We start from the raw sequence: 25,010 nt of genomic DNA on the forward strand, positions 1-25,010 counted from the left end.
TGTTCTTGATCTCACCAAAAACCTATACCATCTGTTTTCATGGATGAGTCACAAAATTCTTGGAAATATGTATTATGTGTAGTTAAATTAAGTGCAGTTAAAATTTAGACATAAAACTGCTATAGAAAGGCACAAGCACCATTTGATTCAGAATTGTGCTTGCTCTCTCTGAGTTTTATTAGAGTACTAGTCTTCAGCAGCTTCTTTAGAAGATGATTTTTGTGCTGGCAGTTGATGTTCCAAGTTCAAGATGAGCACCCAGATGGTAAACAGTATTGAGTGTTCTTCATCTGACTCAAAGCCTTAATCTGTATATATTAAGGAACAAATGTGTAGAAACCAAATACTGCCTATTTCTATTTCTGTATTTTGGAGAGGTTTGGAAAGAGGGTCAGTAAGGGTGAATAGGTGTTCCTTGACATTTGTACATCAAAAAGACGCTACAGCATCCAGCTGCAAAAATGCAGAATCTACTGTGTATTTATTGTAGTGAAATACTTGTCTAACATTCTAGTGAACCTGTATGCCATCCTGATGTTCCTGTGTTCTATTTCATGTTCAAGTTTGTCTTACTCCAAATATGATAGTAATTGTTCTTTCCAGGAGTAATTAAACCACAGAATCATAACTGTTCAGACAAGAGGTCACGTAGCTATCTTGATACCCCAGGCGAACTTCTGGTGGCACTTTTCTCTTGTAGAAAATACTACAACCATCCTGACTTGAAAGACATTTATATACTCTATGTACTACTACTGAAAATTAACGGAATTTAGGTTTGACTACACAGGATGGTAAGTTTGCAATCATCTCATCTGTTCTAGGTTATATGTCTCCGCACCCATCTCCACTAGGAGCACCAGAACATGTTTCCAGTCCAATGTCTGGAGGAGGTCCAACTCCACCTCAGATGACCCCCAGCCAGTCAGGACCCATTATACCTGGAGACCCACAAGTTATGAGTCAACCCAACAGAGGTCCTTCCCCTTTCAGCCCTGTACAGCTGCATCAGCTGCGGGCTCAGATTCTAGCATACAAAATGTTAGCTAGAGGTCAGCCTTTACCTGAAAACCTTCAGCTTGCTGTTCAGGGAAAAAGGACCCTGCCTGGCATTCAACAGCAGCAGCCTCCCAGTGCCTTCAACAGACAGTCTGGTAAGTGCACCCAGGCCTTGTGTCACTGCACAGATAATTTTTGGAAGTTCTTGTGGAACATTATAGAAACATGTGGTGTTCAGAATTGTAATTTCAAACAGTTTTCTGGCCTCCGGTTTTAACCTTAAGCAAGTGCATAAAACATCTCTTATTAATAGGATATTGTCAACACTGAAATTAAAGTATCTGCCTTGTTATGTCAGATATTTTTTGAATGCTAATCATAATTAATTGATCACAATTTTACTATTCTTCTTAAAGTGAATTTTCAGTCTCCTGTCATTATGGGGAAAAAATAGATATGAAATCTGGAGCAAGCTGACTGAAGGTAAAACAAACCATGTATAGTGTTCTATCAAGTACGTAACATGAGGAAAAGAAAATGTTCTTAGTATTCTTTTTCTTCTAATGGTAATAGATGTTACGATGTAGTAAGCAGGTACATTTTGGTCCTAAGAAAACTGGCACGTTAAATACCGTTTGTAGTTTCTGAACACTTCCATTACTGAGCTAGCATTAGAAACTGAGCACTACATGTCAGATGGTCTTGTTTTCTCGTTAGTAATGGTTTTAATAATTCCACTGGTCACTCAATTTCAGTGCATATGACTTAGCTACCAAATAGAGGGTTTTTTTAGATGTGATTTTAATATGCTTCATTATGTATTTTTTCACAGTAGAATCTTCTCAAAACCTTGTTTAATGCACAAAAATACTATTTGTCTGAATAGACTAGCATGCTGGAAAGCAGCTGATTGTTGCATGCTTGGAAATGCTTTTTATCTCAACACATTTCTTTCCTATGTCAAATTTTAGGTATTGGGTTACATGCAATGAGTGGTACTGCAACTGGACCAGGGCCTGCTCCAGGAATACCCGGACATACTGCTGCCATTACCCCTAAAACTTGGAGTGAAGGTATAGAGGAGTATAATATAATTTTTTTTGTCATACACAGAGTTATGGTTAAATGGTGTAGGTAGAGAGTACAAAAAAGATACAGAAAAAAAAAAGGGAAAGTAAGAAGTCATACAGAAGAAATAGTGTAACCTTTACTGTGCATAGGACTTAAATATCAAGGAGAATCTAACCATTTATTCATCCATGAGTGATTGACCAGATGAAATTATTGCAGTTGTTAGGCAGCCTGAACATAAAGCACCTTTTTATAATCAGAATGAAATATATAAGCTGCCTGAGGGACACCCATAAAATCTACTTAAGTTATGTTCTCAGAATGCTTAATTGCAGGAAACTTGTCTTTAAAACATATTCTTTGTTACTGTAAACAAAAGTATTCAAGATGTAGCAGAATGAAGCATTTTTCTTAACTGGATTGCTTTGAAAGTACAGTGTAGTCTTTGAGGTCTAATGAACAGAGTATCATCATTTTTTTTCCACATTTGATAATAATTTTTGAATCAAATAATTTGTGTTTGGATTTACAGGCTCATTTTATGGTTTGAAAGTAGAGTAAAAGAAGGATTGTATTGAAAGTAATTAGAAGTCCCTAATAGTAAATTGTTTGAAGGGTTTTGTTGGTTTGTTTTTTTCTTTGAGAGATTTAAAAAGAAATACAATATTATAGACTTGAGAATAACACATGCTTCTCATGCATTAGAAATCTTATGCAGTGCTGTTACTTGTGGGTAAATCTGGGGACAGTGATGACTGTGATAGTTGATGTCATAAAAAAAAAAAAAATCAGTCATTAGTCAGCTACTTAGGGCCACATAAAAAGGAAATGAAATAATAGTATGTAATCAGATGTAGAAGTGCTTTTCTTGGAATACTCCCAACAAATATTTACAATTTGAGTGGGATAATAAAGAGGGTGAAAAGTGTTTCTTGAGAGGTTGTATGTATGAGTTTATCAGGCACAGTGCCTTCTAGCTCAAATGCTGTGACTGAAAAATGCTGGAAGGTGTATAAAATCACTAGATGGATAGTTTTATTTAAGTAATCCAGTATGCCATAATAATGTATTTGTCCTGTTCAAGTATAAGCTGCTTAGAGTTTGTCTTTTTTCACTGCTGTTTTTGATAGGAAAAAAAATTCTGTTCTTGCTTTATCTGTTACAAGGATTTATTTGACGCATTTTTAAAGATTGTGTTTATTTCTTTAGATTTATTTTTCATTCATTATGAAGTCCTTCATGGTAGTGTGTGTTCTACAGTTTAATTTGCATGATTGACTGAAAAGTGAGACTACACAGGGGCTTTTGGTGGCTTTGCTGTCTTTACTTTTTTTTTTTTTTTTTTAAAGCTGAAATGCAATGATGAGGTTCAACAAGAGCAAGTGTAGTCTTATATCTCTGATGAGGAATAGCTGCATGCATCAGTAATGGTTAGGGGCTCACCTGCTAAAGGGGAGCTCTGCAGAGAGGGGCCTAGGGGTCCTGATGGGAAACAGGTTGGCCCTGAGCCAGCAGTACGCCCACGTGGCCAAGAAGGCCAATGGCATCCCTGGGTAGATTAAAAAGAGTGTGGCCAGCAGATAGAGGGAGGTTATCCCCCACTTCTACTCAGCCCTGGTGAGGCCAGACCTGGGGTATTGTGCCCAGTTCTGGGGTCCCCAGGGGAGTTTGGACTCAATGATCTCCAGAGGTCCATTCCAACCCCTGTGATTCTGTGAAAATGGCGAAGTTTGTGCTTAAGTTCCATTTCTGGAGTTTGGAGCGGATGTGTCAATGACAAATGGTGATCTCTGAAGACTAGGAGTCTTTTTATCTAGTTTTCAGAATGTTGGATTTGTTTATGTTGATTGCAAACATAATTTGTAGTTGTTTTTCCTGGCATTAAATTACTATGACTCCTCAGACAATTAAGTGACAGCTTAATTGTTACTGTGTCTGTTGTTGTCAGTGACAATTTTTTTCATATCTGAATGCATGGGTGACTTGTTGACATAATGATGTACTGAAATACGTGAAAGGTAGTGTCTGTAAATCATCTAATTCCAATCCCCCTGCAACTGGCAGAGACTCCTTCCACACAACCAGATTGTTCAAAGCCCCATCCAGCCTGGCCTTGAACACTTTCAGGGATGGAGCATTCACAGCTTCTCTGGGCAACCTGTAACCTGTTCCAGTGCGTTACCACCTTTATATATCTAAAGGATATATAAAGGAGAACATTCTTTACTTTAATCTAGATCTACCCTCTTTTAGTTTAAAGCCTTTACCCCTCGTGCTGTCACTGCACTCTGACAGACTCTCTCCCCAGTTTTCTTGTGGGCCCCCGTTACGTACTGGAAGGCTGCTCTAAGGTGTCCTGGGAGCCTTCTCTTTTCTAGAATGAACCAACTCCAACTCTCTCAGCCTCTCTTCATAGCAGAGGTGCTCCAGCCATTTGATCATCTTTGTGGCCTTCCTCTGGACTCGCTTCCACAGGTCCTTGTCCTCATGTTGGGAGCCCCGGAGCTGAACACAGTAAATGACGAGTACTGTATTCGTATTAACTGAGGAGTTAATTTGAAAGACCACAAATATAATGAAAGTACCAAATCACCTTTCCTATGAGAAAAGGCTGGTAGAGCTGGGACTGTCCATCCTAGGAAACAAAAGGCTCAGGGAGATTTTATAAATCTACATGTGTATAGGTACCTCAAAAGGTATTTTTGAGGGAGCAAAGAGTATACAGCGAAGCTCTTTTCAGTGGTGTACAGAGACAGGTAAGAGGCAGTGGCTGCAAACTGAAATAAAGGAGGTTAAGCCTGAACATTAGGAAGCACCTCTTTACCGTGTGGGTGACTGAGCTTAGGCATCGATTGCCCAGAGAGTTTGGAGATCCTTGGAGATCTTCATAAGCCATCTGGACATCATCCTGGCAAGGAGCTCTGTGTAATCCTGGTTGAGAAGGGGGGTTGAAACAGATGAACTCCAGAGCTCTCTTCCAACCTCAGCCATTCTATAATTCGGTGATTATAGATGTATTCTAAAGTGGTGCAAGGACAACAAACAAGAAGCAGACTTAGATCTTAAGGGAAATAGAATCACAGAATCGCTGAGGTTGAAAGGGAGCTCTGAAGATCATCTAGTCCAAATAGAGCTGTTTTGTCTTCTAATGCTAAACTTAAAAGTCAGCACGGGTGGGTAAATAATGACATTCATCATAAAGTTTCAAGTTTTTTTTTCTTTCAACCAATTCCTGCAATGTGTTTTGTACTTCCATTTTAATGCTCTGTTTTTTTAAATACAGAGTAAAGTCTATCTCAGTGTGTGTTTTTTCTGGTAATTTTGTATGTTGGTCTTAGCTTCATGCTTTGTCTTCAGAATCCATCTTGAATTTATTCCTATATTCCAAATTTCATGTTATAAATAAATATTTTTTTATGATTCAGGCCAAACCCCAGATATGAGTGTCTCCACTGCTCCTCAAAAGGTTCCCGCACCTCCACCTAGCGGAAGGCCTTCTCCTGCCCCTCCTGCTGCCCAGCCTGCTGCTGCCATGCCTGGACCTTCTGTACCACAACCACCACCTGGACAGCCTTCACCCATTGTTCAGCTGCAGCAAAAGCAGAATCGCATCAGCCCTATCCAAAAGCCACAAGGATTAGACCCTGTTGAAATACTTCAAGAACGTGAATATAGGTAAAAGTGAATAACGTAATTCAAATGAATAAGCAGATTGTTGTTTTGCACTTTCTCAACAGGTAGTCCTTACTATCAAGTATTGTAGTGACAATCATATAAATCAAGCTTCCAGAGAAGGGACCATGTCAAAGAGAAGTACAGAAACATCAAACTCAAATTGATAATTTAATTTCACCTCAAGCTACAACCTAGACAAAGCATACTGGCAGTATCGTTGCAAACCATCTAAGTTTAAAAAATGCTCAAGTTCTCTGCTGTGTTACTATGTTACTTGGATTTTTCAGAAAGCGGAAGTTAGGAAATCAAAATCCTTGTAATCTACAGAGAAACCAATTTAGTGTGGTAAGTTTTCAAAATTACAAACAAATAAGGAAGGGAGCAGTGGAGGTCAAATGGGTGGCCAAAGCAAAAGCAAATTGTTAGTGATCATGGTGTTGACTGGACTACCAAAGAATAAAGAGAATATTAAGGATGACACAGGCAAGATTAAAGAAAAGGTTACCAGGAAATATGGTCTTTAAAAGTTGTCTCTTGAGTGCCCTAATTAGTTGATGAATTACATTCATAACAAAGTGTAGAGGATAGCATTTCTTGTAGAACTAGAAAGAGACTTCTCCTGCCCTTTTCCTATCAACAAGGCCCTTGAGACAACAAGAGTTGTCCTTCAGAATCTGCAGGCGGAAGAATCTTGACCTGCACGTATAACATTTCTAAAGATTATCAGCTGGGGGGAAAAGACTTCACATAGCATATTGTTTGGTTTGGACTAATGAAATCTCTTCAAATTCCTGTTTGGTAGAGGATACATGCTATTGTGTACACTTTCATTTTTTTATGGATCACTTGTATTGTTTCTGTATTAGAGTATGTCTTCCTTGCACACATTACAGTGCTGTAAAGGTGAAATACTTTAGTTTTTGCTATTACACTAAATAAATCACATCTATTTATTTCAGTGACAGCAATTCTTTTTCCCTTCCTTGTTACTAGGATGTTATGTAGTTTGACAATTTATCAAATAGGCACATACAAGTACAGCACAGTGTTCCTATCCATTAACCATGTATTAAATAGACTGCTGCAGATGGAGAAGCAGTAGTGGACCTATTAACAAAATTCCTGGGTCTGAAAAAGCTTTGAATGGGGTGTAAAATAAGCATACTATTTCTTCTCCCTGAAACTCCTTGATCCATTTATTTAAAAAAAGTCTCTGGCATAAATTAACAGAAAGAAAGAAAGTGTAGAGTTAATGTTGTAGTAAAATTCACATGGTTGTGCCAAGAAGCTATTTGTAGCATGTGTTAAAAAAAGGATTGTATGATAATACAATCTCTGTAAATCTCTGTATGACTGGCTGAAGGTGGATAAAAAGATACCTAGATATTTAAAATCCTGAATAATGTAATAATTCTAAAGTATTTATATGTGGAGAGCTGTTAAACTTGTGGTCCTTAAAATCTTGCTGAGGTGATAAATTCATACCGTGCTTTTTTTTGAAACTCCCCTTAACACTTCTTTCAAAATGAGTGCTGCTTTTCAGTCTTAGTGAATAGGTGATCCCTTAAAGCTAATTATATGCAGTGTAATTTAAAGTTACTCTGCTATATGGAAAGGCTTGTTTCCATCTTATCATTAATTTAAAAAAAAGTACTTGTGTCCTGTGGACTGTTAGTACCTTCTTTCTGTTATCTGCAAAATCTTTGTGTATATTCGTTACTTGCTGTATGGTGTCCACTCCAGAGTTGCTGGAATGTGCAAGAATAACCTTTATAGTTGACCGCAGTTAACGAGGAAGCGGTGTACATCACTTAATTGCAAAGGGATTTGTGTGTAGATACGTTAGCCACTTTCTTCATGGATGAGGATAAATTGCTGAACTGCAAAGATTAATTAAATGTATCATTTCAGTAAGATAAGATCATATTCCTCAAGTCCTAGTAAAATCATCTGGGAAACTCTTCTTGAATTCCACTGACTTAATAGCAGTTAGAATTTTTCCATGAAGACAAGAATAGTCCAATAAAATACAGGCATTCTCTTTAAAGATTTGAAGGTGGCTGTAATTTTAAAACACTTAAAGCAGTTGTGGCATTCAGTTGAGGTGAGATGTCTGCCATGAAATTCTTTTTAAAATCCTATTGACTACCCAGGAAAATTCTACTGCTGTTAATAACCAAGGCAATACGTTTAATACTTCCAGGAAAGACTGAAAGAAAACTGCCAAATAAGTTTCCTTTTTTTTTTTTTTTTTTTTTTTGTTTAATACATAACTCATTTGGCTTCCATTTTTCTTCACTCTTTTCTATGTATGCTTTATATTTTCATTAATATGTACATATTTTTGACCAGGACTTTATTTTGAGAACAAACCTGAGTTTCTGTGAGAGTTTTCTGAGTTAGCATCTGTACTGACTTTGAGATACTGTGTTTTGTCTTGTTGTTTGTTGTTTGTTTTGTTGTTTTTTTTCCTACTCCTTCCATGTGGCTGTATTGTAAAAGGATGATAATCACTCATGAAAGAGTAAGTGTTGCGAGGGTAGCTCAGTGCAAACCTCTGTTCTTCTGGTTACTTCAGCATATGGAGGAAAACTTAACATTGAAACACTAAGTTGCATTGTATATAATAATACATAATAAATATAATAATTTTATGTGTATTTATTCATGATCAGCCTTTCAATAAAGCAGGATTGAGGACAAGAAAGAAAATGATTAGCGGTTTGAAGGCTCATTTATATGGAGTGGACTGCTCAGTGTGATAATGGGATGTAACAGCACACTGTGTAAACTTGCATTATGTTTAGTTACATCTCAAGGAGATTGTATATTTTGATTTTTTTTTAATAATTTAGATGATAAAAATGCAAACTCCAGCCCAACTTTGGCTTTTAATTAAATTTATAATGCGTAAACTTTTATGTTCAGGAGGCACTTTCATCTATTTTCTTACCAGAGTTAGGCTAACAAACCAATTCTGACAGAATCAGTCAGCGAACACTTCACATCATGTTTTTTTGCAAAATGCTTTGTCAATTTAGCTATCTAAAACTGTAGGGAATAGTAGGAAAAAGCTAGATTAACGTCTTGTGCTCATCTCCTTGTATAGTGCAAGAAGGAATACTCTATGCTAGCAAAAAAAAAAAAAAATCAACTGAAAATATGTTCAGTATTCAGCTGCCTTACTAAGTCCACAGCTCAAAAGGGGAGGCTGGGAAGGTTGTGACTGCTTCACTCACTAAAGTTCCTAGAAGTCAGTGAAACCAGGATCTGGCTATAACTTTTTTAGGTAATTGTTTCAGAAGCATGGCAGCTATTTGGGTAGTGAAATAAATCATAGTTGTGATTGATGATTACATCAATGTGTGAATAATCAACAGTCTGAGCACCCATCATGGACTTAGAATACTAATGGTATTCTGTTTGTATGCCATGGCTGCTTTTCTGTATGGATATACAATAGCACATCTAATCTCCAAGGAAACCACATAATTCTCAGAATTTTACACCTTTAGTTGCACAAAAATGTCTTCTCAGTAACTGGAATGCCCAGTTCCAAGTGAGGTTGTAAAAAGTGTAGACTTTTTTTTTAGTGTAGTACAGCCTATTTAAAGAACAAAATGTACCGATGTTTCTAATGAAACTCTTTCTGGCTAGGACAGTAACTCTTTAGGTTTTACATTTCAGTCTATGAAAAACTTAACTAACCCAATTTTGCTTCAATTATTTGTTCTCTTGAGGGCACATAGTCTTCTGCAGTTATGCAGCATTACATACTTTTTCTTCAGGAACTTCAGAAATCTTTGGGGAAGACAAAGTATGTTGTTCTAGAATTTTGGGAAGGAGTACTGTTACAGAACAGATCTTGTCTGCCACTTTACAAGTGATTCTAGTTGTTTTTCAGATTATACATGAGTCATTATGCACGTAACTACTCTGATACTAACTCCATATATCAGGTGTAGCCGTTTTGCCTGATATGTGATCTACTTTCCAGCGCTAAGACTTACATGTCAAGTGTATGAGAATTTGTGGCACAGTACACAAACCACAATGTGGAGTGCTGAGGGGGTGAAAGGCAGGGGAAACATGGAAAAGAACACTGTATGCAAAAAAGCTCCATAGAAGTGTTTTCTTTCTGCCTTCACACCAGTTCAAAAGTCCTCATCACAGAAGAACAGCAGCCTGTTCTTAATGTGATCTGATGTTTTGGGCTTCAGGAAAATAAAGAAAATTGAGATTTTTGTGAGTCCTGTGCAGTATAGGGAGATAAAAGATATTCCCATTCTTCAGCTTTAGGTTTTTGATTTTGGGAGAGAGAGGACTCTGTTTTCTTTCTCTCTCGTTTCCTTTATCTCCCTCTTTCTTGCTGTCTCTCCTATTCCCTTTCACTTTCTTCCTTGCTCACCCACTTTTCCTCGTGCTTTTGTGCTCACTATTTCATTCTCTCTCTTCATGTATTTCGAAAATGAAGGGCACTGAATCAGTTGAATTGCATGCAATTTTTGGATGACTTAGAATTTTGGGGTCTGTTATTTTTGTGCTTCAGCAAAATTTATAGTTCACAAAAATACTTATTGTAAATAAAACCACGAAACCTATATAACTGTTAGCTCTGTGATCTTGATTTTCAGTATGAAAAATATAATAAAACAAGGTTCTTATGGCTTGTCCATTATTCTCTTTCTGTTGAATTTGCAAATGAATGCAAAAGGAGGTTGCAAAGGTAGAGTGCACAAAACAATACCCATCAAAGAAGCCTGAAAACAGAATCCTGGATATATAAGTAAAATGCAGTTTCTAAGTTGCTTTTCTTGCATGTCTTTTTGGTCAAAATTAGAAGAAAGGCTGACAAGTATTTTAATTAATTGACAATTCATGGAAAAGGATACCTAATCTCCATCTCAGCAGAACTCTTAATTTAGAAACAAGTGGTAAAAGCCAAATCAATACCTGAGATAAAATGCCTATTTTATTTGTGTCATTTTGATAACTATTTAAATATTTTTCCTAATGTCTTATCCATTTTTGTATTCACTTAGGCTTCAAGCTCGAATTGCTCACAGAATCCAGGAACTGGAGAACTTGCCTGGTTCTCTGCCCCCTGATCTGCGAACCAAGGCGACAGTGGAGTTGAAAGCACTTAGGCTACTGAATTTCCAGCGTCAGGTAATGCCTTCTGCTTCGAGAATATTGTTAGAGATTATAGTCAAATGTGTATGTGTTACGCAGGATGAATTGGCAAGAGATCTTTACAACAGTTCTGAATCTAAGCAGGAGATTTTGTATTAGAGCAAACTTTACTGATAAGCATGTCACAGAAATTGGTTGATTACTAAAAATGCACAAGAATTTTCTCCATCCTGCTTTATTTGCCAGTCTAAAGTAACCATAGAACCGTGCCTTTTATAAAGAAAATGATAGTAGCACAAAGAGAAAACAAGCAGAACAGGTTGCAAATCCATTTTCAATACAAATCCCCGTAGACATCTCCTGGACATTCTTTATACTTGTCATGGGTCCTCTTGCTCTGGGAAGAATTGTATGGTGATGGTATGTGGTATTTCTTACGAACTGTTTTCAGAATTTTCACGGTAGCACAGACTTTGAAAATTAAGCTTAACAAGATCACACATAAAACAGAAGTTTGGTCTTGAATGTATGTATCAGCAAATTAATTTCAGAAAAAGAAACACAGTGCCAGACTCTTCTGGGCCTCTTGCTGTAGGTTTTTTCAGCTAGTTTGGAGGACTAAACATGTGATTTGGCAGGTCGAGCAAAAATACTACCTGACAGAAGTCTCTGCCAGTAGTTGTACTATGATGCCTGAGTCTTCCTTCCCACTGCCCTGGCAGTTCTTTGTAATGAAGTTTTGTTGGAGGTTAAATGAAAAGCATCAGGCTTTCCCTGCTGCAGTGCTGGGACTGTGGCTGTACTGTTCCAAGCCTTTACTGTTTCACTCTCCCTGCTGTCTCCTGTGCAGCTGACAATGAAAGGAGTTGTCAACTCTGTTCTGCTCCAGCTCTAGAAAGCATCTTATATATGTTGTTCATTCGTGTTTTATTTGGATGACGTAACATCTTGGCTAGGTCCTTGCATTGCAACAGAACATTTGTGATTTGTGCTATCTTGTTAAGAAGGAAAAAATTATGAAGGATGAACTCTTTGGGCCACCCTGTGGAGGCTTAAGATTTGTTTAGGGAAACAGATATATCTGCTGCAACTGTGTAGATGCTGGCTGTTAGTAGAACTATAATAAGGAAAATGGAAGCTGGGGTATTTTCTGCTTATTATTTTACTATGCCATAACAATGCTTATGGTTGTTTTTCCATGTATCAAAACTGTCTATTTGTTTTTTTTACCCATTGGTAGTTGAGACAAGAGGTGGTAGCGTGCATGCGTCGTGACACAACATTGGAGACAGCACTGAACTCCAAAGCCTACAAGCGAAGCAAGCGCCAGACTTTGAGGGAGGCCCGTATGACAGAAAAGCTTGAGAAACAGCAGAAGATAGAACAGGAGAGGAAGCGTAGACAGAAGCATCAGGTATTTTAACTTATTAGCTGTTTGTCTGGTCACAGAAATTCAATTTGCTTTGTTGTGATGATCTTTCCTTTTATGTATTTTATTCACATTTAGAGTTTTTAAGACACAAAAAACCTCCAAATCGTGAAATAAATAGGAAAACAATAAGATTATAACTTCTATATTCCTTATTTCAAAGCATATGCTTTGTCCAAGTGTCTGTACTAACTTGTTTCCTTTTTCTAGGAATACCTCAATAGTATATTGCAGCATGCTAAAGATTTCAAAGAATACCACCGGTCAGTGGCTGGGAAAATTCAGAAACTTTCTAAAGCTGTGGCAACTTGGCATGCTAACACCGAACGTGAGCAGAAGAAAGAAACAGAGAGAATTGAGAAAGAAAGAATGAGAAGACTAATGGTAAGGAATGGAGGGAGAGATATGATTGTGTTAGCTAAAATCACAAACTCTATCCTTTTTAATGCTTCATATCCTGTCTCAAACAACCACCTATTTCCTTTGCAGAGTAAATGCTCTATAACTCAAAAAGTATCAATCTAAAACTGCTACACTTCGATTTCTGATGATGACACTGTTCATTTTAACCTGTAACTACTTTTTTTTTTTGAAGTTCTCTGTCAAGAATAATTGCTTTTTCTATCAGCTTGAAAACTTAGCACAGCCACTAGTGTACAGCATCACTTAATCTAATTAATTTCGTACACTAACATTTTTACAAAACTGCAGGGAATATTTGCCCACTATATAAATACTGTGTTTTTTTTCTAGGCTTAGAGTTTTTGAAGCTTCCGTTTGATTATCTTGTTCATGGCATTTCTTAGCAACTTTTACATAAAACTGATTTCACATACAAAAATACATAACTCATAACAATGAGTGTAAAGGGCAATCAGTACTACCCATTAATGCTTCAGGACCATACTGCTTCATGCTCTTTCATAGTTTTCTCTTTTTTGCACCTGAACAACATCAGTTTTATCCTTTTTAAGACACAGTAAAATGATTTTGGTGTGTAACTGTGTCTTGTCAGAACACTGTGGGATTGATGAGTGGGCTGCCTACGTTTCTGGAGTTAAAATAATTGTGGAATGTAATGTGTATGGGCAAGTGTATGAGCAACTGGGACTGGAAAAATGTCTTCAAAACCTTGGCTAGCTCTTTGTTACCGCTAACTAACACTTCACTAGCATAGAACTGAATAGGAATCGACATCTTTGAAACAGAGATGGTAAAAAAAATAAAAAATAATAAAAAAAAAAAAATTAAGCGTCTAAAGAAAGTAAAGCTCTATACCCTGTTCAAAATCTATTCCCGTCATGAATTAAAGACTGAGCAGTTTGCTTTTAAAAAATAACAAAACAAAATATAGAAATGATTAAATATAAAAATGATAAAAACTTAGAAATAAAAGCACATGCAAAATGTAAATAAGGGACTTGCACAAGAGAAGAACAAATGTTTAGACCCTAGAGTGTTTCTGAAATTTGCATACTAATCTGCATTGTCAAGCAATTTTGTAATTTGAGATGGTTACCAGCAGTCTGTGTACTTCAGTTGTTAAAATTTTAACAGAGAACATAAATATAACTGACTTTAAAAAAAAAAAAAAAAAAAAAAAAAGATAACTGATGTTTTAGAAATATTTTAGTACGTTGTTTTTGAGGTTGAGCTTAAGTGTAACGTATGATAAAGTAAATAATGACGATGTTCACTACTGAAAAATTAAGCTGATTTGAATGTCCAGAAATGACACGGAATACCAATGCTTTCTCCTAAAATTCCTTAGCCAAGGCTTTTGCTTAATCTCTTAACATATGTAAAGGTCTTGATAGGCATTTTCAGTCTGGGAGTTTCCGCTCAGAAGTACCTGCCCCTAGTGCTCATTTAAATTCTGCAAAAGAGAACTGTCTGTTATGTATGTTGAGTTGCTTTGCCTATTTAGTTTCAGTCCACCTGTGGTATGTTTTTAATTTTCAGAGGTGTATTAGAGATTTTTACAAACATGCCTGCTCAAGCCCTTGGTGTAGTGTGATATAGTGAAAACGTGCTGTGTCTAAAACTCTTCACATATACTTTCCCATCAGTTTTGAATTCATTACACGGATTGTCCTTCATTGGCTGTGATTAGAGATGGTGACTGTGTCACAGCTCATAAATATTAGTATATATTACATGCAAGAATGGTCATTGGTATGATTTAAAAGGAAACTGTCAAGACAAGCTTGAATGCGTGAAGGAAGTACCTTGGCCAGATTACATTGACTATTTGTTCAATAATAATAATAATAGTTGTAAAAGCTTAGCTTCTGAGCATTGTAGTTCTGATGGCTTAAACTTTACAACAGAAGTTTATGAGCGATTTTACAAGCTGAATTTCAACACTACAGCTGTCCTTTGCAGCTTTTTGCAGTCTTGGTATCTTTCCAGAAAGGCAAGAGATTGTTTGTGTCTCCAAGAGTGCACTCCTTTAAAGTAATCATCTTTAAAATACTTCATATTCATATTTATTTTAATACAGAATTATATACCTCTTTGATCTCGTTTTGGCTAAAATTGACAGTAGTGTCTGTGCTGCTTTTCCTTGTGTTTTTCTGACGTGCTCAGACAGCGCGTTGTGTCTTCACAACACATAAAAATAATATTTCATAGTATGTCTTAATCCTAACTTGTATCCTTATGGCACCATGTACGTATGCAAAGTTTCCAGAATGATTCAGAGATGCAGCTGATACTGTGAATCCTTTCTCTAACAGTGCTCTGTATCAAAGACAAAAAAAACACAAAGGTGATAGGAAATCTACCGAAAAGAAAATTTCCTTTTGACACCTTAAAGAAAAGGTTCTTACTCTTACTGGAAAAATGACCAAATACAAGGTCACCATCCAGCTTCCATGTTCTTTCTCTGGGTATGAGTTACCTGCACTTCATGTCTTTGAAAAGACATCACAGAAGATTTACCAAGTGTCAGTGTTTCAGTACAGTACAGTCACTAGTCAGGTTCCCTAGGGCTCCATTTTAGGGCTAGTTGTTTTCAGTAATTCTACAAATGAGAAGGATGCAGGACTCAAATGTATGCTAAATAAGTGTACAGATGATGTAAAACTAGGAGGAGCTGACTCCTTTGAGGGTAAAGAGAGGCCTTGCAAAGAGATGTTGACAAATTAGAGAGCTGGGCAATCACCAGTTGTATGAAATTTAAAGAGAGGAAATGCTGAATTCTGCTCCTGGGATGGTGCAGCCCTGGCTATATGCACAGACTGGGGGAAGAGAGGCTGGAGAGGAGCCCTACAGAAACGGGTTCTGTTTGATGGCAAGTTGAATATAAGCCTGCAGCATGCCCTGGCAGCCAAAAGGGCAACCGTATCCTGCGGTACATCAAGCGCAGCATTGATAGCTGGTTGAGGGCAGTGATTGTCCTGCTCTGCTCTGGTGCAGCCTCACCTCAAGTACTGAATGCAGTTTAGGGTGCCACAATATACAAAAGACGAATTCTAGAGAAGAAAAGGAGAGCAACAAAGACAGTGAATGGTCTAGAGGTCAAGATGTATGAGGAGTGGCTGAGGTTACTTGGTTTTTCAGATTAGAGACTGACGAGGGGCATCATGGCAGCCTACAATTTCCTCATGGGGGAAAGTGAAGAGGCAGACTCTGATCTCTGCTCTCTGGTGCCAGCAACAGGACATGAGGGAATGGAGTGAAGCTGGGGAGGTTTGGGTTGTTAGGAAAAGGTTCTTCACTGAGAGAGGGTGTTTGGGCAGTGGAACAGGCTCCCCAAGGAAATGGTTATAGCACCAAGGCTGCCAGAGTTCAAAAATCATTTAGACAATGCTCTCAGACATAGGGTTTAATTTTTAGGTCATCCTGTGGGGGTTCAGGTGTTGGATTGTATGATCTCTGTGGGTTCCTTCTAGGATATTTAATGATTCTAGGGCATCGTAATTTCCTTGATGTGGAGGTGTTTTTTTGTGATTTTTTTTTTTTTTCCTGTTAAAACTGTTGTAGATTTTCCAATCATTCCATGAGGGTAGGACGTGTTCAGAATTACAGAATCCCTCAATTCCAGAGTCACTCAGGCTGACCATGAACTCAGGAGGTTTCTAGTCCAACCTCCTTCCCAAAGCAGTGTCAGCATAAAGGTCAAACCAGGTTTCTCAAGGCTTCTTTCAATCATGTCTTGAAAAATCTCTAAGATCTAGAAATGGCATAACTTCTCTGGGCCTCTGTTGCACTGCATGACTGGGGGAAAAAAGTGTCTCCTAAAATCCAGTCTGAGCCTCCACAGTTTCAGCTTCAATCAAGGTCTCTTCCATGCTAGGGAAATTTGAAGCAGTATTTACAAGTGGTCTGATGAGGAACGAGCAGAGGAGGATATAATCACTTCCCACGACCCTACTGGTAACATTCCAGTTGATACAGTCCAGGATGCTGTTGACGTTCTCTACTGTCAGGCCACATTGACAAATCCAGTTCAGAATAAATTGACTTCCATGGATGGATGCAGTGGAGTTCTTCACCTGCCTGTGTCATTGTCAGGACCTCTAGGACTCTGTCTTTGAACTTAATCAGGTTTGTGTTGGTCCATTTGTGGCCCATTTATTTTGCTTGTTCAGGTCCTTCTGAAGGACAGCCAGCCCCAGCACATCAACTGGTATCCCCTGTTTTATGTCATCTGGAAACCTGACTATCGTGAAGTCTTTTATCTGTTACTCTCTATCACTGACAGATGTTAAACACATGCCCCAGGTAGACTTCTGTGGCATCCCTCTTGTTACTGGCTTCCAGGTAGGATATGACCCTTAATCCAAAGCATATGACTCTCTTGGCATGGTCATCCAGTCTTTTCTTTATCCATATACTTGTCTAGCTACACAGATTGTAATGACATAACCCAAGATAACACATGATTATAGAGAGAGGAGTTGTTGGTATTCAAAAACATTTCTGTTATGGCTCATGTTTGTTTTGTATTATTAGGCTGAAGATGAAGAAGGCTACCGTAAGCTGATTGACCAAAAGAAGGATAGACGCCTGGCCTACCTATTGCAGCAGACAGATGAGTACGTGGCTAACTTGACTAATCTGGTATGGGAACATAAACAGGCACAAGCAGCCAAAGAAAAGAAGAAGAGGAGGAGAAGAAAGAAGGCAAGTAGTTATATCTGACATCTTTAAGCCATGTCTTCTTTAAATACAGTTTTAATTTGATTAATATGGTGATCTCCAGTGGTCATATACATACCAGTGTATGTAAAGTCATCAACACTGCCTAATCCTTAACACTGAGTGTACTCTTCTTTCTCCACTGAAATCTATAAGAAATTTGCTGACACTAATTTCCAAGAAGACGAGGAGGCAAGACTAGAAAATTGTGGGTGGTTGGCAAAGGCAAAATTGGGCCAGGTGTGTAAATTAAAATTAAAATACTCAAACGGATCCAATAGATCCAAAATGAGTTGTGAGAAGGTTAAAAGAGTCTTGTTTACATAGTTGTTACATGCAGGAAAACTTGCTTAGACCTACTTATTCTGAACTTGGGTCAGTCCACCTTGTAGGACCATTGCAAATAACTCGGAAGAACTTGGGTAGGTTTATAATAAAAAGGTATTCTGCCAGTAACATGTTCATTGTGCATTCTTACCATTTAATTGAAACTTCTCAAAATTATCTTTGTTCATACTAAATATTACCATGTCAGAGAGACTGGTTGTGGAAACAGTTTTGAAAAATTTACGTTGTGTGTGAAATGATTACTAAACAATGATTTGCCATTTTGTGTCCTATAACTATCTTAAATTTCTTGCAGGATGGATTAGAGGATTTTTATAATCCTTTTCTGTGCCTAGTTTGCTACTAGTTACTGATACAAATATAAACATATCTACATTGTTTATAGGCAGCACTCCAAATGTGCTAATAAATACCACGATATAACAACTTGTAATTTTGAAGATGAATGACCTCAGAAATACTCTGTAGTTTCTCCTGTCATTCTCCAAAATGTCTGTAATTTTGTTGAGTATGTTGTTAATATATAGACACAGTCCCCTGCCTCTACAACTAAGATGTAATTTAAATGGAGTTTTTGACCCACAGTGCCCATGAGAACAGACCTGATTTAGTGTACAGAATTCACAGTAGAGATGGTGCTTACTGAGAAAGTGTGATGTATACATGCACTGCTATAACAAAATGTTTGAATTCGACTGTCTATTTGGCTGTTTGCCTCTGTGATGCTCAGTTTAGCCGAAGTATGTATGAGGAATAAAATCCAGGCCTCTTCCTGGCCTGAAAACTAACCGAAAATTAGTAGAAAAAAATCTGATCTCTGTCCTGATCAACTGCAACTTATTGCTTGTGATGATGCTCTCCATTAAGCTTTTGCTCACCTGTCAAGAATATAGGAGTGCACGCAAATATTATCCTTTTTTAAAGAGTTATTTATAATTCTATGATTTTTTTTTGTTGCATGGCTGCAGCACTCATTGAAGTTAGTAGCTGCATTGTCATTTCCCTGGTCTTTATGTAGTATTTCTATTCTTAATACATTTCCATGTATGTTTCATAATCCATATAAAGTTTAGATTAATCTACTAACACCAGTAGTGAAGTGTTTCGTACTAAAAGAGAAATAAGAGAAGAGAGGTCTTAGGATTTTCTCCTAGAAATCACAATGAGGAAGTAGATGGTGAAAAAGGCTTACATTACGTACTGTCCAAGTGAACCATATGTTCTTCAGAGAATAAAATTTCAGATGAGTCCATGTTTTCTCAGGAACACAGTTTTGGGAAATCTTTGTGGTAGATTTTTTTTCTATTTTTTACATTCTTGTAGTTGCACCTTCTGTCTCCAGACTTCTGTTCAGCTCGTGTCCCACTTACTTACATAGTCATAGATGGGGAAAAAAAATAGAGCAGATGAAATTTTGATATGATGGGCCAGTTGAACTTGCTATGCAAACTTTCACCTTTATCTGTAGGAGCTTTTCCTCTCCTTTTACTGTGGAATTTCCTACTTTTAAAAAATTGGTTTTGCTGTGTACATTAAAGAAATCTTTGTATTGCCCAAAACACAGCTGCACGAAATCTGTTATTTTTTACATTCATCTCCTTTGAAATGTATGCTTCTGCTTTCCAAAATCCTTGTTGACCTAGGTTGTAAATGCTTGCCCTCACAGCGGGATCTGGGCTTTGCACAATGAAAAACATTGCTTACTGCTTTTTTGTGGTGGTGTGTTTGAGTTGTAAGCATTGACTATAGCTAAGCTGTAATCTTTGCGTATTAGAAAACAGTCTCATATGCAGGATAATAGACACCTGTCTATTTCTTATTCATCCAAGGAAAGAATACTGTCATCCAATATAGCCTCTTCATTTGGGCCAGACACGTTAACGTAACTTACCCTACTATGAACTCTTCAGTTCTGGCACAGGTCCTTTCTCTGTCAACAGATATGCATGTTGACCAGGAATGCTGAAGCAAGCAGCCTATTGATGTTCTAGACTGAGCATCAACTATTGTTGGTCCTGCTCAATGCAATGATACTTCTATAGCTCAGAGAAATGTTTTAAGTCTCTCTTTTTTTGTTTGTTTGATCTAAAAATATTATAGCTAATAAATATTTTAAAGGCTTAAGGCCAGAACTGAGCTTAGCTGGAATCTTCCTTTTTGGTATTTCAAGTGAAGGAGTGGTTAACAAAGATAATTAGGCATGTGTGCTGAAGTATGAAGGTTACACAAAAGAAATAAGAATATACCTTTTCAAAATGTAGAATTGACCCATGTCTACCACTGCATGTTTGTCTGAGGTTTGTGCCTTGGAAAGTGGATTTTAAGGGCAAAGAATTTTGTCTTGATGAGAAGCAGATATTGAGGATCATCTCGGTATTCAGAAGTTCAGCTATTACTTCAGTGTATTTATTCAATTAAAAAACAAAAAAAAAGCAGTCGAATGGATTATTTAAATTTATAGTACATGTTACAAATACTTAAAAATTGTTTATCTATAAAATACAATTTAAAAGATCTGTTCTTGTTTTCTGTCTGATCTGTTGATATTTTTAACCCAAGTAAAACCATGCTGTACTTCAAAGCCTGCACTGTGATGGGAACAGAAGCTGGATTCTGTCCTTTCTTGCCCATTGTCAAAATTATTTAGGAAAGTGCCACTTGGGAAGGAAACAGTCTTCTGCTTTCTCATACCATCTTGATATTTTTAAATATTTTTTGATTGAAATATTTTTGATACTTTGAAGAAACTCAGTGTTTCTTAGAGTGGTACTTGGGAAGAAAAACATCCAGCTTACTCCAACTAACATGCTCAGACTTCTTTTTCTCTGAAAATTGAGCAATTGTGGTCTGGACTTAATCGAGACAGTGCAAAGAATTGCCCAAATACCACTAGTTGTTAGTTGTCAGACTAATTAATTTATTTAAAAATAAATCATATACATACCCCAAATAAAAGTGTGCACACAAATACACACTCTGTGATGCTTGGTGACATCTCTGAAACTGAATTTAAATCAGATTAGAGGAAATTTATAGTAAACCCCATGAAAACAAATTGCTATTTTATTTATATTAGCACAGTCTGTAGGTGCTAAGCTCTAGGTCTGGAGGCTAGCAATTTCCTAGATGTAGATTTATTAGAATGAGTACAGTTTTGTAGATAACCATACTCAAACTGCTTTGCTTGTGTGATAGTGACTGTACAAATCTCTATCTACATGTATATCTACCCTCACTAAACTATATGCATCCTTGGCTATGCAGAAATGGAACGAAACCTATTTTTGGTCCAAAGTGCTTAGATAACATCAAGTTGAGGCAGAACGGACTAAAGTTGTGCTAGGGGAGGTTTAGGTTGGATATTAGGAAGAACTTCTTTACTGAAAGGGTCGTTAGGTATTGGAATGGGCTGTCCAGGGAAGTGATTGAGTCACCATCCCTGGAGGTCTTTAAAAGACGTCTAGATGTAGAACTTAGTGATACGGTTTAGTGGAGGACTTGCTAGTGTTATGTCAGAGGTTGGACTCAGTGATCTTGGACGTCTCTATCAACCTAGTTGATTCTGTAATTCTGGAAAGTATTTGCTATATACTGATGATCTGACCATGTTACTCTTTGCTTCTTTATTTATTGTAGAAGGCTGAAGAAAATGCAGAAGGAATGGCATCTGGTCTTGGTCCTGATGGAGAGGTATGAATTTTATGATTTTACAACTCTTACGGTGATTGTTAATGTGATGAGTGCCATTGAGATAGCTTTGCAATAAATCATGGAGATAAATGCTCTAACACCTGTTGTTTCTAACAAGGAAAAAAAACTATCCACGCAAGCATTTATGCTAAGGTTGTTTCTCTTCAAAAAATGGAAAACTGAAATAAAAATTTATTTAATGTATCAATGAGGAATGCCTCTTGGCTTTTGTTATATGCTTAAAAATAAATAATTTTCTTGCAACCCATGTGTAGATGTAATTTAGTTTTTTAAATGTAGTTGTAAACTCAATACATTCTAGCTTTTCATTTTAAAAAAATGCATTGTTGGCACCATTAATTATCTCTCAGGCATAGGATACATTATAGTATTGAATCGTAGAATGGTTTGGGTTGGAAGGGACCTTAAAGATCATCTCATTCCAACCCCTCTGCTGTTGGCAGGCACACTTTCCACCTGGCAAGGTTGCTCAAAGCCCCATCCAACCTGGGTTTGAACACTTCCAGGGATAGGGCATCCACAGCTTCTCTCGGCAACCTATTCCAGTGCATCACTGCCCCAGTATTATGATGGCTTAAGATTTGAATGTTCTTTCTTACTCAGGCAAATAAAATGAATACCTTTTCTGTATAATTCTTTGCATAAGATTTTTTGTGGTAACCCAGTATATTCTGCCTCAGAACTATTCTGTTAAAATGGAAAAGAAAAACAGCACTATTTTTATATAAATATTTCAGAATGTTGTGTTAATTTACTTTTCATCTTTTTTTATTCTTTCAATTGACGTTTTTTCTGATGTTAAATAGCTATGGTAAAATCCTTTAATATAATTGAAATTGTAGAAGGAAAATACATGTAACGTTGTTATAACTTCTGGAATTTGCAGAAAGGAGGCAGGTTTTACACTCAGTCACTTTTGTATAACCAGATTTTTTTTTCATGTTCATATAAATTAGGAAAGGATGCTTCAGTAGAAGCAGTAGTAGAAAGCAAAGAATTTTTAAAGTAGAAATTCTGTGATTAAATAAGTAAAAAATAGTGTATATATATATAAAATAGTAAATAAGTAATAAATAAGTAAAAAATAAAAAATAAAAAAAAAAAGAAAAAAAATAGGCTCATCTGTATTTGGATATGTTAGATCACTGTAATTAGTTAAATGACTTCTGATTGCAGATGCTTTATGGGCATTATTGAAGAAGTCAGAACACCAAATCTTTTAATTAGATCTTCTTTACCTAAAAAGTTTCTGAAATTGTTACATCCTTATCTCTCCATATAGGAGGATAGTCTATAAAGTTGATGCATGTTTTTTGTTGCAGATGTCTGTTGGTATAAACAACTGGAATTAAACAACTGTACAGATACATACCTTGTGTTTTTTATAAAAATCAGCAGTTTCTTTTGTTCAACTTTGCTCTTTTAAATTTATTTGGAATATTTTGTTATATTTGTGTATTTCACGTAAAGATAATTTGCACACAAAAATACTGTGAGTCAGTGTGGCTTGGTAGCCATATGGGAAGCTGTGTCTTCTCATGAAACTCTGATGCTTGTACGGATTTGTACTTTTGAAGATGCTGTTTTGTCTTGTCATTATGCGTGACAAGGATGAAATTTAGTTGCCTTATGGTGTGACATTTCATTTGAATTCTTAGCCCATAGATGAGAGCAGTCAGATGAGTGACCTTCCAGTCAAAGTGACTCACACTGAAACAGGCAAAGTTCTTCTTGGACCAGAAGCACCAAAAGCAAGTCAACTGGATGCATGGCTGGAAATGAACCCTGGGTAAGTAGTTAGTGTACAAATGGGCTATTTCTTCCAATTTGCTTTTGTATTTTTTCGTGGGCTTGTCCTAGTTACTCTTTTTTCTCTTTTGACTTTCCATTCTCATTTTAATTTACTATATGTAAGCTGAGTAGGACATTTACTGAATCTAATCCCTCATCCTTTTATTATCTGTAATCCATATTCTGTGTGCTCTTTACAGCTATGAAGTTGCTCCCAGGTCAGACAGTGAAGATGAAAGTGGTTCTGAATATGAAGAGGAGGTATGTGTCTTTAAATACACATATATAGATAGATAGTGACAAGTAATGCAGTAAAAAACAAGCTCATATCCCATGTGATACTTTCTTCCTTTTTCGTAAGAAAGGAAGGGAAATTAATAGCATGTGTCCATTTGTTTTAAGAATAATACAAACAGGAAAGATAACTGGATCTGTAACTGCATTCAGTTCACAAAAGTTGTCCTTCATATATGCTGCAAATGCCTAACTGGAAGCTGGGGAGAGGAAAGGGAAATAGTTTACTCTGATTGTTAATAATCTTGACTCAGAGTATAAGCAAGTTCCTGTTTTAAAATGTATAGTAGAAAAAGCTGTGTGGGGGCTTTGTGCTGAATAAAGTTAACATCTTTAATGTTCATATTTTGGAGATTTTATTGGCAATTCCAACTAACATAGTTATTTATATATTATATTCTTTAAGAAGTCAAAGATTTAGGTTCAGATAGTTCAAACTAAGTATATTTGATTCAGTACTTCAGTGGTGAATTAAATACTACTGTTAGAAAATTTTGGAAAAAAAAAAAAAAAACAACAAACCCTTAGGCTTAACATTAAGACATACGAAGATCCTGACCCTGAAGGGTCTGTTGTGATCCAAAAGGTGTGGGGAGGGATTTGTAGCTGACCTGCAGGTGTATATGGATCACAACAGTGACCATGCTACATGAGGACAGGAGGCTTTGTTTACTAATGATTCCTCATTACTCTAGCTCATTACTCCAACCAACTCTAGCAAGAATACCATGATTAATAAGGCACATATAAATATGTGTGTGTGTGTGTGTGGATAAAAAGCTGTTAGATATAACAAATATTAAGGATATTGTGCCAGTTAATAGTAGCAGCAATTAGAGGCAGTAGGCACTTTGAGGTAGGAAAATCAATACGATAGCAACAGATATGGCTTGGTGATAATTACAGTTTCAACAAACATATTAATAATACTGTGGAAGTGAAAACATTAATGGGTTACAAACTTAGTAATATTATAACAGCAAATAGACTTATGGTAGGTTATATTTATCACTACTGTACTACATTCAAGTTCATAAAATTGCTGGTATCAAGCAAATCAAACAGAATCCAGAAGTGTGCAGGGGAATCTAAAACTGATCTGAGAGGAGACTGAGCACTCCCAGGAATGGTCCCAGAAGGGCAACCAAAGCAACAGTCTCACTTTGAGTCTCACTTTGAAGTTGGTCTGTTTTGTGAGGTGTGGAGTGCCACAGAGTTCAGGTGTTGATATCGGGGAGTCACAGAGTTAATCAGACTTCTAGTGAAGCTTCAGCCTCTTTGAAGAGGGAAGAGAAACTAAAGCAAACAATAGAGAGAAAGGAGTACAAGCAGCATGGGAAGCTTCTCAGATGGAGAAGCTCCGTCTTGAGTAAAAATCAGGCTCTGATTTTTCATTTTCTCATTGAAACACAAG

General features: G+C 36.9%; 1 protein-coding gene across 5 annotated transcripts in view; it reads left to right on the plus strand.

Moving 5' to 3' along the window:
- Positions 1–25,010, plus strand: part of SMARCA2 (SWI/SNF related BAF chromatin remodeling complex subunit ATPase 2) — a 120,176-nt gene that overhangs the window by 24,101 nt on the left and 71,065 nt on the right. For all 5 annotated transcript variants that reach the window (XM_082783242.1, XM_082783240.1, XM_082783239.1 and 2 more), the window contains 10 exons: positions 825–1,154; positions 1,971–2,072; positions 5,496–5,745; positions 10,788–10,914; positions 12,119–12,292; positions 12,518–12,691; positions 17,267–17,437; positions 21,437–21,490; positions 23,170–23,300; positions 23,503–23,563. In XM_082783242.1, the coding sequence (XP_082639368.1) occupies positions 825–1,154; positions 1,971–2,072; positions 5,496–5,745; positions 10,788–10,914; positions 12,119–12,292; positions 12,518–12,691; positions 17,267–17,437; positions 21,437–21,490; positions 23,170–23,300; positions 23,503–23,563 (1,574 nt within the window). The remainder of the gene's footprint in view (positions 1–824; positions 1,155–1,970; positions 2,073–5,495; positions 5,746–10,787; positions 10,915–12,118; positions 12,293–12,517; positions 12,692–17,266; positions 17,438–21,436; positions 21,491–23,169; positions 23,301–23,502; positions 23,564–25,010) is intronic.

The sequence above is a fragment of the Aythya marila genome (genome assembly GCF_965140915.1).
Source record: "Aythya marila genome assembly, chromosome: Z".
NCBI classification, from domain to species: domain Eukaryota; kingdom Metazoa; phylum Chordata; class Aves; order Anseriformes; family Anatidae; genus Aythya; species Aythya marila.